The sequence below is a fragment of the Enhydra lutris genome, unplaced genomic scaffold (genome assembly GCF_002288905.1).
Source record: "Enhydra lutris kenyoni isolate GAN:26980312 unplaced genomic scaffold, ASM228890v2 scaffoldscaffold85, whole genome shotgun sequence".
NCBI classification, from domain to species: domain Eukaryota; kingdom Metazoa; phylum Chordata; class Mammalia; order Carnivora; family Mustelidae; genus Enhydra; species Enhydra lutris.
The window spans coordinates 307978-326831 of record NW_019154169.1 but is presented as its reverse complement, the minus strand read 5'-3'; the positions used below and the strand labels follow the sequence as shown (position 1 = coordinate 326831).

Genomic DNA, 18854 nt, shown 5'->3' with positions numbered 1-18854 from the left:
TTATATACAGCAAAGCTGGGACAGATAAAATGTTTCTAGTGCTCTCTGCTGACACACATAATACATGGGACTTCAGACTTGTCAGTGGTCACGGGTACCTGTTTCTTCACTCATTAGTGTTCTTTTACTCTAAGAATAAAATGAGATGAGAATCTGAAGTAAGAAAGTTTAAAAATCATATAAAAACACATCACTCTAAGTGTGAAAGAAATGTCCCAAGGTACCTCCTAGTTCAGTCAGCTTCAGGGAAGAGTCTATGGGTCATTTTAATTTTCTTTATTCTCCGAGTTCTCTACAACTGACACTAATTTTTGTGACAAATCAGAAAGGAGGGGCCTTTCAGAAATGATGAGTTTTGCTATGATAAGTTTATAACTGACAAGCTTTGAATGTTTGTGCCATTTCTATTTAATTCTAATTTATAAGTGTGGTTTCAACTTTCTAAACTTTATTTCCAAAATATATTTTAGGAAATAGAAAACTTTTTTGTACTGTTTTCTTAGAGCAGTGATTCGTATCACTGATATAAATGACTAACCTTTATGGTCACTGATACCCATGAGAAACAGTAAAAACACTAGATTCTTTCCTGAGAAGAAGTCCCAGTATCTGGCATATAATTTCAACAGAAGCCACTCAGATCCCTCAAGCAATCCTGCTTTTAAACCCATCAAATATGTAAAATTCTCAAAATTATCTTCAACTCTGTTGATTTAAATAAAAAATAGGCAAACCATCACCAGTTCAGTCGAGTTGAATATAAATTAGTAAAAATGTTAAATTGTATGCATGCCTCAGTTTTTTTACTGCCTACATTTTCCCTAGTCATACACTGATACCCACTGCCTTTAGTATATTAGAATTTAGACTTTTGTATCTCAAAACAAGAACAAGCACCCTGGATTACCACTAAGTGGTCTGCCTCTCAGTCAAGCACTGTTGTTGCAATACTGACACCTTCACCCTTATATGGTACTCTTTCAAGCTTGAAAGCTTTATTGTACACTGCTCTTATTTTTATAAAAAATTAAATTAAAATGAATAGAAAATTTAAAAACTCAAAGTGCAAGGAGGTGTAGTTTTCAAACCTAATACAGTCAAAATAGAGATGAAGAGTCATTAGGTATGCCAAGTCAAATTAAGGTGTAGCATCAATCAGATATTCACTAGATTTAAGCTGATTGTGGGAAACTGTGAACCAAACAATGTATATGGATACCGCAAATACATAATCAAGACTATGTTCTAAAGGAGGAAATGTACTTACAAATTTTTTATAAAACCTCAAATTTTATTTTAAAATTCCCCTATTAAAAAATTCCCCTATAATGCATTTATTTTGCATTTCATTTTCAAAAAAGCATTAAGTATTAAACTTAAGTATTAATTAAGTATTAATACTAGTATTAAACTAGTATTAAACATGATACAAAGGCTAGGGGACTACTAGAAGCAACAAATTCTAAAAACAACTTAAAAATCATTAACCTTTTTTAAAAAGAAAGCAAGCATTTACAATTTGACCTTGGTGACATAAACACACATACAGAATTAAAAAGCTGAAGGGGATAAAACAAAATATTTTGAAAAGAGGAAAAATTACTTTCTCTTTAGAATTACAAATAAGTTTGTCTTTATTCTTTTATTTCAACCTTTCTAAATAATGTATTTATCTTATACTAAGGATAAAAAATTAAAAACCTAATTCACATTTTGTTTTTAAAAATACCATCCTTAGAACATTCAACTTGAATCCTTTTCTTTTGCAACTTAATTTGCTTTGAAATATCACATGCAAAAACTGCAAAACTTACTTAACCTCCCAAACCCATGTACTAAAATACCATACTGTTTAAAAAGGAAAAAAAGAAAACTATGCAGGAACTAAAAAATAACAAAGAAGGAGATTTATATATACGATTCCTCCCTCTTGCCCTTGTCCCTAAGGACACTTTCCTAACTACAAAGATTCCAACCATAAAAGCATGTAAAATCTTCAGGTTTGGAAACTGTCCTCTGCTCTACTGGGGGTGACGGTGAGAGTCCCGAAGACACATAAAATGAGAAAGCCCGAACAAAAGGCCCTATACAAAACAAGTGACTAATAAAAACTTTGTGGTCAATAAAATGGGAGTCTGAAAAACATGGTTTCCAAATTTACTTAACACTGAAATATGAAGTCATCACTATTAACATTTTTTTTAAGTTTTAAAGGTATGCAAATCAATATTTCAGATTATGCATAATAAAATACAACAAATTTTATTGTATATGCAGGCAAGTCAGGAAAGCCCTGTTTCAGGTAATTTATGAGAAATATACCACAAACTACAGCACTACTATAATGAAATAGCCTAGTGATTTTGTGGGACAAAGAATCCCTCAAAACATCAGATAGAGACAGATGGACATATCCATCCATCCACACTGATTCACTTGAAAGAAGAATTCCAAACAAACACCTTCATCTGTGTTTTTTAACTATTTAGGTATGCTCACTTGGTTATTTCCTTCTATATACTTTGACTATAACCTATAATAGAAACTAGTTACTCTTCTTCTCTATACAGTATTTTTTGTCTATTTCCCTTTGAAAAGTGAAAATGCCAGGTATCTGCTTTAGGATCCCTCTCTCAAAATTCTCGTTGTGATGAGCACGGAGTGTTGTATGTAAGTGCTGAATCACTCTAACTTGTACACCTGAAATGAATACTATACTGTATGCTAACTAACTGGAGTTTAAATAAAAATTTAAAAAATAAATTCCCATGCTCAAGTGTTTCAGCATTTGTATGCCCAAATTTAAAGCTATTCTTTCCAAAATTAAATACTTGAATAATATAAAATGCCTTTTTATTTTCACTTACGTCTGCTTCATGTCATTTTACAGGTATCTTTACTACTTAAAACTCTTTTAAGATGATTTGAAGGAAGCAAGACAGTAAAGTTTTTACAACTCATATGCATACAGTTTATGATTACAAGTAATGCCTAAGAGACATAGGACACGTATGTGCCAGGCATCACATGCTATATTTCATTAAATTCTCACAAATCAACACAAGTAATGGAACTTTTTTCTTGTGGGACATAAATAGAAATACCTATGATGCATTAAAAATGACCATAAATTCTTCATCACTACTCCTACCAACTGGAGTCTATTTCCCACTCTGCCCTACACAATGTAGCCTTGCAGCTACCATTTTGCTGCCCTGAGATCAAGTGAAGTGAGCCAGGGAGAAGAGCACATGGACAGAGGCCCAGCTAACAACCCACTAGCCACCTGACTTGTGGGTAAGGTCATTTTGGACAACCGAGCTGACCCAGCCACCAAAAAGCTGCAACCACACAATGAGCCCAAATAGAGGAGCAGAACAAGAACACAGATAAGTCAAGACCAATATGCACATCCACAGAATCCATCGCACACAAAAACATGGTTGCTGTTTTAAGCCATTAAGTTTTAGAGTAATTTTATTAAGAAACAATAAATAATGGATATAACAGCTCAAGAAGGATAAATTTCGAGTCATAAAACAATTGTCTTAGTAAGGTCACCATTATTTATTTAAAAAAAAATCAGTACCAAATCTTATTTGGTAACTCTAAAAATTAGACATTTGACACACAATGAAATTTATGGAAATGAAATAAAGAACAAGAGTTAACTAATAATTGAGAACAATCTCCAAGGATGAATTAAATGAACAGCACAAAATCTGATTTCATTTTTGTCAAAAAGGGTGGGAGCACAGTCTATAAAGACATGTGGATGAATACACATGTACATACACATATACATACACACACACATACACACATAGAACATATCCTTTAGGCAAACAATTTCTGAAAACATTTATAAGAAACTGGCCAAACCACTGTTTACAAAGATAAATGAGAACTGAGGGAGAAGGGTAGGAGAAAAACTATACCCCATTTAGACCCTTCAAAACTTCCTAAATTTTGAGCTATATAAATATACTGCCAAATTTTAAATTTTTTCGTGTAAATTTTTAAAGTTTTATGTCTTAAAGACACAAAGTGAAATACTTCCAGATGGACATTTTCAGGTTCGTTTCAAGAGCGCTGTAGGTGGGGAGAGGGTAGGAGAGGCTGTTGAAATGGAACAGTTCAGATGACACTGCAAGTTGATGATTACTGAGGCTGAGTGATGGGTCCACGTGGATCTACAACAGAGTCACCTTTTGTTTGAAATTCTTCATAATAACAAGTTATCTAAAAACATTAACGTAAAGCTTTCACAACACTGCTTAGAAAGCCATCTCTCCATCATGATAAAATAAGATGATGGCATGAATACAAAATATTCAGGAATATTTACAAAGCTTTGGTAGGTTTTTCTTGTTTTCTTTATTCATCTGATAATTAAAATTTTCAAAAGAGATTTCAGAGCTACTATTAATAATTACTGAGTGTCAGCCTGGGTGTTCTATAGACATTATCTCACTCATCTTCAAGTTAAGTAGTATCATTGTCACTTTACAAGGAGAAAACTAAGAATCTCAGGAATTCACCCAAGGTTATAGTTAGTAAATGACAGGATTCAAATGTAGATGTGTAACTCTGAATCCCATGCTCTTTAGGGAAGAATTAAAAAGATAAAAAATTACAGGTAATCTATAAACAGAATAATCAGGCCCTGGTGGATTAAACAGTAGGAAGTACATCCACATTTTAATAAGAAAATAGTGTGTGGATTTTATAATACCTTATTTCCTGAGTTAAGTAAAAAGGATTTTAAGGAAAAAAAAAAGTTGTATTTAAATTTTTTTTTAATCTTCACTAAATTGAAAACCACTATTAGCTCTAAGTGTTGTACAAATTCTCAACTATTAGGCTCAAACCTTTCCTTATTATCTGTTATTAACTACACAAATACTATAAATGTTTCTAGTTTACCAAAGTTCTGGAATTTGAATTAATTTTCTGGAAGAATTTTTTTGGGCAGATCCTGTTTGCCCCAGGCCATTTTTACTCCTACTTTTCCACAAATACTTTTAGTTCTGCCCTACATTAAAAAAAAAAAAAAAAAAAAAATCATTTTGGAAGCCTACAATATTCATTACTTGTCCCTTAAATAAAAGAATGCTTTAAAACTGCCCAAACAAGTATAAACATCACTAGCGTAAGAAAGCATTTTTAAAAAATCATCTGTGTTGCTCTCCCTTAATATATTGATATGTATACCACGAAGAAGGGAACTTAGCTATATGAATTGTATTTTAGACTAGGCTAAAACCAAGGCCTAAAGAAAACTGAAAAGCAACATGCTTTTAAAAGCAGTGTGCAAGAAAGACAGCCTTAAGAAGCATTAACAGCTTCCGTTCTTGCTTCCTAGCTCTCTGTAAATAGCACAAAATTATTGTGATTTCCCTGTTTAGTGTCCAACTATGAATTCCTCCCTGGCAGGGTCGTTCAATTCCAAACAGCAACGTAACACTGGCATATGGTAGGAACTCAATCACTGTTTGTGGAATTAATAGAATAAAAACATCACGAGAATTCCACAACGCTCCCAAATAACTATCTATTTCCTGGCTTTCAGAGGAATGGAGATACTTTGGTTTCAGTTTTTTAATATAATAAATCGGTGAGTTCACTGGCCATTTAGATTCTAGCAATATCAGATCCTCATTAAAAACAAACAGAAAAGTCCGCTTCCTCAGCCCTATTAGAAATGATTCAGAGGAAAAGGCAAATTTCAACTGGAAAAATTATTTTAATTTTTTGAAGTAGAAATAAGGTATTGTATTACTTTAAGACACTTGTAGGTAAATACCTAAGCTTCTATAGTTTGGAAAGCTTTGGAAAATTGGAAACTGAGATTGAGAGTCAACATGAACCTGCTCTGAAATAAACGTCACATTTCCGTTTGTCAGTGGTTACCAGACTTGGACATTGCTACAGTATCTGCAAACTAAAATGCTATATATAATTATATATATATGGTCTTCATCTACTCAAACATTTATTAAGTATCTATAATATGCCAAACACAGTAGGAGGTGCTGTAGCTAAAAAAAAAAAAATGAAAACGTGCCCCTTGGCCTTAAAGAATTTTCATTCTAACAGGCAAAGAATCTTACAAAACAAACCAGAAGCAAGTTATTCACACTCTGCTTCAATTAGTATCTGTTCTTAGTGAATCCAACCTTTTACTGATCTGAATTCCTTACCAAATCAAAAGAGAGAAGTCCACGTGAATAAAACTTTCTCTGGAATTATTTATAAAATGGATCACTTTGGCCAAATTAGCACAAGGTGGAGGGTTGAGGGGGAATGGTTAATTCTTTGGCCAAGTACTTGAATTTCAAGTTTTAACCTGGACTGAATGTATAATGAAAAGAGTGAATGTCCATCATGGAAATGTTGACAGACTTACACTACCAGTAGATGCAACTACAACACTGCATTTATTGAAAATTAATGAAGTCCCTGAATTTTTATTTATAAAGTGGATATTATTAGTTTTAGATTATTTTCTACAAGCCAACAGTCAGAATTTAATAAGATGATGTGTACAGATTGAACCGATTTTCACTCTTATCCACTGCTTGCAGCCTATGTGCATTTAAACCAAAAAACATTTGATATACACTAACTATAAATTATTTCCTTGGAGATCTCTCAGGCATGAAGAAAAAGCCTCTTAAATAAATTTAAAATATTATATGCTTGATGGTGTATAACCAAAGGTTTAATCTCACCACTAAAGGGGCAGTTACCATGATTTTGCAATAACCCTGCAGACAATAATCAAGACAGCTCCTGTTGTTCTCTCAGTAAAATCTTCGTAAACACAGCATGGATATATTGTAATTTGATATCTGTAAGATCAACAGCTATACCTCATGACAACTCATAATGTAAGATTTTATTCAGCATTACATTGAGTGTTTTCCTCAGAAGACTTAGGGAAGTGTGTTATTTACCAAGCATTGTCCTATTTAACTAAAGATTAGCACATTAAAATAGATATGCTTTCTTTCTCTCTATACTCTAAGAAAAAGTGCAGTCCATAAAGAAAGCTCTGGGAAGTAGGGAATTAATTAGATTTTTTCAAACTTCAGGGAAATGTGGATATTTCCATCACTATTTTAAAACAACTGATTCCAATTATTATTCTACCACAAATATAAGAATATTCCCCAAATAGAGCTCTCTCTGATTAGCCACGTTCAAAAATGTCTGTCTCCACCTCATAATGATATTAATATTATTCTAATTTGAAAAAAAGAGAAGAAAAGAAAAGAAGAAGGCAATTAGAATAAACACAAATGGTGACACAATTTCAGGAAATCAGGGAACACGTAATTCAGTAAACAGTGAAGGACAATATAAATTAGTATCAAAGCATTCAAAATGGAGATTACTAGAAGAATTCAATTACAGGTTACAAAAAAAATAATACACACTTTACTTAAACACAAAGAGATGACCCCATCAGTATTTCAGAAATAATATAAAACCATCTTTCACTCACCAATGCTGGATTTTCTCTTGGCAGTTAGTGACCACCTGTCATGAAAACAGATAACTACTCATGAAAAAACGGGCTATACACAAAGCTACAAAATCAGTGCATCAGAAACTAGAACAGTGGCGTTACAGATTTAATAGTGTCTCAGTATACATTTTTATTTGTCAAATGCACAGAGATGTGACTGTTCGTTTTTAAGCAGCACACTTTATCATAACCCCCTAATGCAGGCTGATAAGTGCAGAACAAATTACAGCCTTCCGATTCATACTTTGCTACAAAACCCGCTTCATAACTATTAGGTGACATATGATATAAGATAACTAGTATTTTGTACAATCTACAGACCTGCTTTCAATGTTACATATTTTGTAGAATACGCAAATGTTATAAATAACAAAAAACCAATGCAACATTCACGTTTCATCACTAAAAAAAAAAAAAAATTACAGTAGTAAAAATATTTTATTTTGTCAGTATATCTCCAAATGTTTTCACCTGTAATTTTTATTCTGATGCATTAAAAATGAGTTCAGTGATATTTTTCTACTAACATTTTCAAGAAGAAATACTTGGGATAAAGAGATGCTCTGAACAGCCCATTTGTTCTCTTAGTGAATTATAATAAAATTTTAAGCACTTAATAGCCAGTTTAAACTATGTTTATATTACTAAAACAATAAAATTAAGGGCAAAACTTATTTGTTTTCCTTAAAGATATTTCAGCAGAATCTAAAAATGCTGGGGGAAAAAAAAAAAAACATTAACCAACGAAGAAAAGAAACCCTTGAATGGTAATTTAAAAAACAACACTGTTTTCAGAGATTACTAATTGTTTTTAAATTGCCCATTAATAAAAATTTTAAACAATAATCTCAAATACTGTAACACCATTTTAGAGACAGAGAAACTAAGGGATACAAGCCAAAATGCTCAATACAAGGCCATGTGAGAAAGACAGCAGCATTATCTGGTTTGAAACACACTGCTTCAGTTCACCATTCTAAACACCAATATTGTCTCTTGTCTCTCTTGCTCAATGTTTCACCCAAAAATCACAAGACTTTTTTTTTGGAGGGGGGTAGTGGGGTGCTGTCACTAAATTCCTATTATAACATTTAATTCCTGAAATAAATGTCCTCCTTTGGTACATTTTAAATACTTAGGCAGCAATCCTGTACCAAAATACATGCTGTAATCAGATACCCAACCATACTACACATTAACGCAGCATAAAAAGTCCGTTTTAGAATGAAGATCTCTCAGTAAGTATCAATCACATAGCAACACTTAATAACAGTGGTAATATATAATAGAGTATTGACTTTACATCTGGAAGAACCAGGCTAAAACTACATCAATCCATTTCACTGTTTCTGATTTGGCAGTAATTACAAAATAGACAAACAGAATTAAATGTAAATTGAAAAAGAAAAAAATCTTCATGAAATCCTTTTCATAAAGTTCCTCTTTAACAACCCCATTAAAAGATGAGACCCAAAAAACAGTCAGGATGCTTTCCAATCCCAATGCATGTGTTTCCAAGCATGAAGTGAGCCAAAAGCACAAAAAGAAAAGCCCTGCAAACCATAAGAGCAGAATGTTCATTAACCTCTACATGATAATCCTTTCGTAGCTGCATATTAACTAGTTACATATTCATAATCATTTACATTATTTAAAGGACCTTCGATGAAATTTTCTAAGCAATATCCATTAGTGACAGTGTTAAAGGTTACAGAAGATAGTCTACTTAATGTTTCCAGGAAGGCTTTTTAATTAGTAAATATGTAAATTTGGCACATATGCTTTTTATGTTTAAAAAACAAGTCTCTAGTAGAATGGCATGTGTTCTGGCCATCACCCCCCATGGTCTAGTCTCCACTTTGTTTTAGCTATCTTTCCCCCACTCCACCATCTCCCTCACCCCCTTTTTTTCCTAAAATAGTTTCCCAAGAACAGACATTCAAGGATAAAACAACAAAAATCCATTTCATAATTTATAACAGAAATTTTAACCACCAAAATATTGCCTTACACTAAAGTCTGATTATTAGTTACATATAGATATTAGAACAGAGTCGTCCAGTTAGGCAAAATCAAAGGTACAGGCTCCATATTTTAAGAGTCAGAGAAATAAAGGAAAAGGTGAGAGAGGCGGGTATAATACCTATAACAGCCTTCTGGTAAGGCCACAGTTATCTTTGTTTAAATGAGTTATATAACCCACTTTCTTCCAAAAACCTTTAAATCCAAGCAGTTGTACTGATATTTTGAGAGATCATTCTAGTTTTCCTCTGTTTTAAAGCAAATTATTCAAAAGAAAATATTGGCAAATTTCTAGAACTGTAGATACCAAGGAAAATTTTAGAAAAAAGAAAAATCTGATGATTCCAATTGAATCTGAATGGGCTAAAAAAAATCTAATTTTTCCTATTAAGTTAAATAAGTCCAAATAATCTTACTTCTTCTGAAAATTGACTCAGATTAATTCAAGTATTAAATAAATAAAATGAACCTGGTTCTATAAGAAACCCTTGAAAGAACAAAGCAAAACAACAGAAAAACATTTCATTACTTTATTGTCCTTCACAGAACCTTTTTAATAAGATGGCTATGGAGCAACAATAATAGTTTTTTAAGTTAAACCTGTCAAAACATGCAACTGTTACTCCTGAAGAAAAAATCTCATTGAATCATTTTTAAGAAATTGATTAGTAGGCTTCAACAATTAAAATAATTGACCTAGTAAATTCTTTAATGTGATATAATAGCATTTAGAGCCAGGAATTTATAAATAAATTATGTGCTTACGCAACAGTACAGCATTAAAGTCCACAGTAAAGAAAAAGGTCTATGAGCTGATTTACCACTTTTTAAGATACATTTTATCTAAGAGTCTTCACCAACAGCCCAGTAGTAAGAAAGTCCATGGTGTGCTTTGTAGTTCAAAAGTGCCCTTACCCTAAAAAGTAGTAACAATGGTATATGCCAAGACTTCATAGGATGAAAACAAGTAAAGGCAGGTTTTTGACCTCTCCAAAACCTGTGTTCAAAATTTAAGTATCTTATCCAATATTATGCAATTGCCCAGGAACTGGTAAGAGAAATAATCATTTTTAGAACCGAGTCTAGCTAACTGGGACTATCTAATCTCAAAGCCCGTATTCACTGGATTGGACTACCTCCAACCATCATGCATCTTACTGGGTGACAGAAGCAAAGCAGCTATTTACATCTTTGGTCTTTCTTTTTTAAAAAACTGATTGCTGCTGCTACTTCTCCATTTCATCCACAAACCCACACTCATACACAAAGAAGACCTTACCAATGTTAGTAAAAGCAAATAAGCTTAAATTCACCAACTGGCTAATAAAAACCCTCATTTCTTCCAACAGCTCCTGGCCTTTTTAGGTCAAGTGACTAAGTATAAACCGATTTCCCAAGCCCCATTTCTTTGTGTGCACTGGGAGGTGGGAGTGTGGGGGGAACAACACGCTAGCCCTCTAATTACTACCACATCTCGTCATACTTTTGAAGTACTTATGACTGAGTTAGATGCCCAGGATGACAGCGGTAGACAACAAAACCAACAACCTCTTTTTCTTTATGTCAGTGTCTAGCTAACATACATACAAATTCTGTTGCAAAGGGTTAAAGTAATATTTGATAAATTTTAAAGCCAATAAACTATATGGGGAATAATAATTCCTTTGCTGTTTTTCCTCAGAAGAAACTTTCTAAAAATTATTTTGTTAAGGAATGAATGATTTAACATGTATTAAGATCTTCATTACTTATTTCCATTTGTGCTATTTATTTTGGTAAGAGACCACAAGGGGGCATCAACCCATGAGTTTTCTCTGTTAAGTAACAGTGCCACATTAAAATCAGACTGGAACAGAAAGCCTAGAAGGGTAACTTTGCTTAAGTCTCAAATGATACTTCTCTCAAAAATGTTCCATTTCATTTCTAAAACCCCCCCAACTGTATTTCAATTTCAAATTCTCCCTCTACGGATTCATATACAGAATGATAATCTGAGGACTGTATTAATCAGAGCTGTCTAAATTTATACAGTTTGCTTCTCTTATTAGACTGTCTTCTGACAGATTGTACAATTTTGGGATTTAAAGCTGCTGAATAAAAAAAAAAAGTATCAGTGGTGGCTAAAACCAATGGATAGTACACATGCACTGTTATCTGACAATTGCTTAAAAGGTCGAAAATAATTTTTTTCAAAAACATATTGTCAGTTAATTACACAGACATCTGAAAGTCATTGGCAAAGTATACAAAAAGCATACTTCAACAAAATTAGTAAGATATTAGGGGTGCCTGGGTGGCTCAGTGGGTTAAGCCTCTGCCTTCAGCTCAATTCATGATCACTGGGTCTTGGGATCTAGCCCCCATCAGTCTCCCTGCTCAGCGGGGAGTCTGCTTCTCTCTCTCTCTCTCTCTCCCCTCCCTCCCCATGGCTCATTCTCTCAAATGAATAAATAAAATCTTTTTTAAAAATTTGTAAAATATTATAAGTCTTCTTAATAAGACACTGCAAAGAAGGAATTGACTACAGGTTCTTAAAAAGGAAATTGCAACAAATAATAAATGCAATGAACTGAGTATTTCTACATAAAAATTTTAAATAAGTTTACTTTCTAAATATGTTGAAAATCAAAAATACCAAAACTACCAAAAATTTAACTCCAACTATACAGAACCACTTTTTAGAACATTCAAATGTCCTTATTCAAAAACATCGTTAGGATGGAATCAAAATAATCATCTCAATTCTTACTTTTACATTTAGCCCAATTTTCACCTACACAAGCTTCTAACGCACTTCTCACGTTCGAACCCAGTCTCCTTATACACAAATATTAGATTACGTCTAACATACTTTGGTATTGTACATTCCATTCCTTCATAGTTCTACCTACAAATTAGGGCTCTTTCTTTTCCTTTCTGTTATTACTCACAGTACCAAGTATAAAGATACTTGGTAACGGTAATAGTTGGTAAAGATAAAGGTTTGTCACAATGGAAATATTAAACACTGGTAACATCTACATCCAGCAATATGCCTAAAAATGAAGACTTTGATGTGTGGAGGGTTCTGTTTTTAGGGGTATTTGAATTAGGAATCCAGGAAACTCTAACCATACTGGCTGAAAGCCCAGTGAGTTATGGGTCACGTCTACTTTATTCACCAATATATTCGCCTGCCATACTGACAGTAAGCATGCATCTAGTCCTTTTAAAGAAGTACAGGTCTACCATCACCTAGCCAAAAACCTCAGCAGATACGTTTCTCGGTTTAAAAATTTTCATAACTTAACAAAGTAATACAGTATATGTAACATACATTATAAACACCAACCCCCAGTGAAAGACCACCCTGTATCAAACACAGTAACACTGGCAATAAAATATATGAATATTCAAAGTAAATGGAATAAGTGCCTCACTCAAATCAGTTCCAATCAGTTTGTCAACAAATGAATATGCCACACACTTAGGAATAACTTTGTTTTCAGTGCTTTTTAGCCTTCTGAATTGCAGATTGGGGACTGTAACCTGCATTTATTTCTAACCTTGAAATAATGCTTGAATCACAGCTTGCATGCCCGCTGTTTTACCAGAGATACCAGTTTGTCTTCTCTTATATTTACAACACTGATCCATTCTGAATTAATTTTGAATACTGCCCACTGACTACTATCATCTGAAGATTCATAATCTGAGATTTAATTTACATAATCATTTTTACCATCATTTGTTCCTAGTTGAGCTTCATTACAGGTCAAGAAAAATCTCCAAATTAAAGCCCAGAGATTTGAAAACAAAAAACTGAAAATACAGAAAAGACCAAGAAGAGATATGTAAAACACTGTATAATTGAAAACTCAGAAAGCGAAAGAAGAGCGTATGTGACAGAAGCAATATGTGAACCTACTATGACAGGATTTTCCAAAATGAGGAGGAAGGTATCAACCAACAGATTCTAGAAACTCTAACAACCTCAAGCAAGAGAAAAAAAAATTACATCAAGGAAAAACAAACTTCCACAAATGAAACTCTCCCAAAAAAAGAAAATTTTAGGGGCGCCTGGGTGGCTCAGTGGGTTAAAGCCTCTGCCTTCAGCTCAGGTCATGATCCCAGGGTCCTGGGATCGAGCCCCACATGGGGCTCTCTGCTCAGCAGGGAGCCTGCTTCCTCCTCTCCCTCTGCCTGCCTCTCTGCTTACTTGTAATCTCTGTCAAATAAATAAATAAAATCTTTAAAAAAAATTTTTATAAGCATCAAGAAAGAGCAAGGAGGATATACACTGCCTTCAAAGTAGCAACTAGAAGAGCTAGAGCGAACTTCAACAAAAAAACAAAAGAAAACAGAAAATAAGATAAAACCTTACAGTGCTGAAAAAAATAACTGAAAACTGGTAATTATGCACAGCAAATAGATCCTTCAACATGAAGGAAAAATAAAAACATTTTCACACAGAAAAAGAATTCTTCACCAGCAAATTTTCACTAAAAGAAATACTACATATATATGATGTAATGGAGGTGCTAGCTAAAATGCCAAGATGATAATCATTTTGCAATATATAAGCATATCAAATCAACATATTGTACACCTTAAACTTATATACTGGTGTATGTCAATTGCATCTCAATAAAGCTGAGAAAAAAATGCTACAGAGCTATTCAGAATAACATTAATGCAAAAAAGAACTAAGAACAACTGTACAGGCAAATGAAAAGTAAAGGTAAATCAGTATTGATCACATCAAACAAGTATTGTGGTATTTAAAACATGGAATTAAAATGCATGAAAGCAATAATGCAAGAGGTAGGATGAATAAATGAATTCATGTTGTGCTCTCTAGAAGAAAATTAACCTAGTAAAAAAGATGGTATAAGGATACAGTATACTTAATGCTAACATATGTGTGTGTATATATATATCTACATATACACACACGTATTTCTACAGTAAAAAAAAGTATCACCAGCTCACAAAGGGGAGAAAATGCAACATATCTGATTAAATCAAAGGAAGGCCAAAAAAAGAGAAAAAAGAACATAAAAGTAGATCAAAGAGAACCACAATGAGTTACCACTTCACACCTATTAGAATGGCTCAGAAGGAGGGAGGGCTGGGGGAGGGAGAGAGGGAACTGAGAGAAAAGAAAAAGGAAGGGAAGAAGGGAGAAAGAAAGTAACAAGTGTTGGAAGGATACAGAAAAACTGAAACTCTTGTGTACTACTGGTGTGAATGTAAGATGGTGCAGCCACTGTGGGAAATGGTAAGGTGGTTCCTCAAAAACTAAACACAGGATTACCATATGATCCAGCAATTCCACTTCTGGTTATATACATAAAAGGGTTGAAAGCAAGTCTCAGACATGTTTGAACACTCAGTCCATAGTAGCATTATTCACAATAAACAAAAAAGTAAAAGCAATTCATGTTATTCATGAATGAATAATAAAATGCAATGTATACATACAACGGAATATCAGACTTTAAAAATTAAATTCAGAAATATGCTACAATACGGACAAACCTTTACTTATGCTGAATAAAACAAGAGAGTCACTAAAGGACAAATACTATAAGATTCCATTTATGTGAGACACCTACAGTGTCAAATTTATAGAGACAGAATATAAAACAGTAGTTGCCAGCATATGGGGGAAAGGCGTAATGGGAGTTATTTCTTAATGCACAGTTTCAGTTTTACAGCATATAAAGTTCCAGAGATAGATGATGGTGATACTTAATATCACTGAAATGTATGCTTAAAATTGATTTAAATGATTTTATATTATAGTTTACTACAAATTCAAAAAGGGAAAATTAAAAGTCAGGTAGAAAAATGACTGATACCTAAAATAATGATTACAGAAAAAATTAAAACTCACAATGCATGTATTACCAAAAAAAGCAAAAATCGATGACTTTTTCATCTCTAGGAGCTTTCATCTCAAGAAACTAAAAAAAAAAATCATAGCCAAAAGGAAATTTTTAAAAGGAAGAATAAGATAAAAATAGAAATCAATGATGTAAGGAGCCAATTTACTAAAGAAAAATAAAAAAATTGTTCCTTTAAAAAGACTGATAAAACTGATAAACCCATAGAAAGACAAATCAAGGAGAAAAACACATGCACACAAATTGCAAATTAAAAACAGCACATTACTAACAAATCTGTAGATATTAAAAAGGGAGTATTACAAATAACTCAAGGCCAATAAAATTTGAAAAGTCAGATAGAAAGAAAAATTCCCTGAAAATCACATTTCCAAAACTGACACAATTAGAAGTAGAAAATGTCAACAGTCTTCTTATAAACAAAGAAATTGAGACCGATTTTAAAATATTAACAGAAGGAAAACAGTAGGCCCAGACAACTTGACTAATGAATTATTTCAAACAATTAAAAACAACAGCGATAGTATACAAGCTCTTTTATAAAATACACAAAAATGAGTTATTTTATGAGGCCAGCATGACCATGAAACCAAAACCAAACATGAACATTACAAGAAAACAAACAAAAAAACACTACAGACCAATATCCCTCGCAAAACACAGAAACAAAAACCTTAGCAAAATAATACGAAATTTAACCTCACATTATATGAAAAGATAAACATATCATAACAAAGGGGTTTTCAGGAATGCAATGGTGTTTCAATATTTTTTAAAAATCAAAATAACTCACCTCATTAACATCTCAACACAAAAAAAGCATGTGATAAAATTCAACATCTACTCATGATAAAGGGAGCAAACTACAAACAGGAGAACAATTCCTTATTTTCATAGACTATCTACAAAAAGCCTACAGCAAACATCATTTATAATGATAAACTATTTGAAGCTGTTCACCTAATATGCAGAACTAGATAAGGAAGCCTACTATCACTACTTTTATTCAACACTATATTAAAGGTCCTACATCATTCAGTAAGGCAAAAAATAAAATAAAAGCCTTAAGAAGTAAAGAGAATAAAACTGCTATTATGCAGACAACATGCCTGTATATATCTATACACATACTATCAGAATATACATTTATAACAGTCAATATATAAAAATCAAGTATATGACCATATACCAGCAAAAACAAACAGCAAATAAATTACAAAATGCAATTAAAAGTAACAAACATCAAAAAAAAAAGTAACAAACATCAAAGGATAAATGTAAAACACATACAAGATTTATATGCTCAAAGCCGATGCCAAAAGAAGTTAGAAAAGAACTAAATAAACTGAAAGATATACCATGTTCATGGATTCGAAAATTTAGTGCAAAAATGTCAACAGTCCCCCAATTAATCTTTAGACTCAGTGCACTCCAAGCAAAACCCCAGCAGGTTACTTCTTAAGTACTGAAAAGTTGATTCTCAAATACTCATTAAAAAGCAAAGGCTCAAGAAAAGTAAAGGAAATCATGAAGGTGAACAAAGTTAAGAGGAATTTACTACTACATACAAAGACCTAGCAAAAATAATGTGGTATTCATGCCAGTAGAGGCAAATAATACAATGAAACAGAAGAGAAACAGAATTACATATACATGGTTCACATAATTTATGAAAAAGACATACTCCATAAGAAATTGGAACCATGCCTTAGGAGTAAGGGTTACACACTAAGAATAAGTACAATATTCAAACAGAAATAAAATTTCAACTGGCTGCTAAAAGGAAACTTACTCATGTTTGAAAAGTATCATCATCTAGAGTCTCTACCATGTTTCACTACAATGTCTGGTATCCAATCAAAAATTACAAGACAGCCCATGCAAACAGGAGCAGCTGATGAAAAACCAAGAGTAAAAATAAAAAAACAAAAACAGATCCTCATTTGATTTACATATTGCAGTTAAAAGATAATTTATGATAAACATATTCACAAAAATAGAGCAAAGGTTAGAGACATCAATTCTAGAGGCCAAGAATCTACTTAAATAATACGAAAACAAATTCTGTAAATAAAAAAGACAACAACTGAGACTACGCATTTAGTAGGTGGGTTTACCAGATTAGAGATACATAAAAACAGAGGGTTAGTGAATAGGAATACAGTTCAATTGAAGGTATCTAAATTGGCATTCAGAGCAAAGAAGGACAGAACCAAAGAGAAAATCCAAAAGCAGATAAAGGGGAAAATATATACAAATTCTTCAGAAAAGAAAACAATATAACTGACAGAAGACTAACAGAAATGAAGAAAGTCAAAAGACAATGGAATGGCATCTTAAAAGTGTTGGGAAAGGGTGAACCTACCAACTTAGAATTAAATAAATATGGAACAGAATGTTTAAAACCATAATAATCCTAATGTTTCAGGGGTTAAAAACATATGTAGAGGTAAAATATAGGATAATAACACAAATGAGACGGTTGGTCAATAAAATTAAACTATCAAAAATTATTCAAATTATTTCTTAAGTGGCAAAATTTCAAAAGGTCAATGAACAATCTTCTACCAATTTAAAGTAGTCTGTAATAAGTAAATGTTACATATTGTAATCTTTAAGGTAATAACTGAAAGGAAAATAAGACCCATATAACTATAAAGCTAACAGAGTCTAAAAGAGTATAAAATATCTTAACACAAAAGAAAAAAATTGCAGGAATAAGAACAAGTATGACAGACAAGTGGGAAAGACATGGTAAGATGGGTAGAATAAGTGATGGATGAGAAAATTTAAAGACCTAATAGAGAAATAACATGTTCACAGATTAGAACTTCAAAAATAAAAGCACAATGAGGCAACATAAGGTGGCTAACAAAAAGACTGAAAATATCTAACATAGCAACATTTAACTGAAAAATGTGACATTATTTTTCAAATAAGAGCTTAATTAAGATAATTCAGTGGTCCCTTAATGTAGAAGTTATGTATCACACAGAAAGAATTGACAAGATTTAGTAAATTAGTAGTATTAAAGAGATGGATCAGGGTAGGCTAAAAAGATTCTGGTTTGAACAGTGCTGCCCAGAATTGGGATGAGGATGTACAACACGTAGATTAGGGACAAAGGTGACCCATTCAATTTTAATAAATGAGACTGAACTGTTTATGGGACATCCAACAGAAGCTGCCCAAAAAGCAACAGGTGTGGGCAAGAGCAGAGGGCATACAGGATTACATGAGAGAGTACAGGCAGAATAACCAGTGAGGATGGCCAAAAATGGAAAGTACAGGGATTGCTAATATTTAAGAATCAGATGAAGAAACTAGAGACTAAGTAGTAATAGAAAAAGAGGTAGAAGACCCCCCCAAAAAAGTGAAATCACAAAAGTTACTAGGACACACAGTTCAGT

General features: G+C 32.8%; 1 protein-coding gene across 1 annotated transcript in view; it reads right to left on the bottom strand.

Moving 5' to 3' along the window:
• Positions 1-18854, bottom strand: part of LOC111161556 (URI1, prefoldin like chaperone) — a 75598-nt gene that overhangs the window by 43132 nt on the left and 13612 nt on the right. Inside the window, exon 2 of the mRNA XM_022525297.1 lies at positions 7511-7545. Within this exon, the coding sequence (XP_022381005.1) occupies positions 7511-7545 (35 nt within the window). The remainder of the gene's footprint in view (positions 1-7510; positions 7546-18854) is intronic.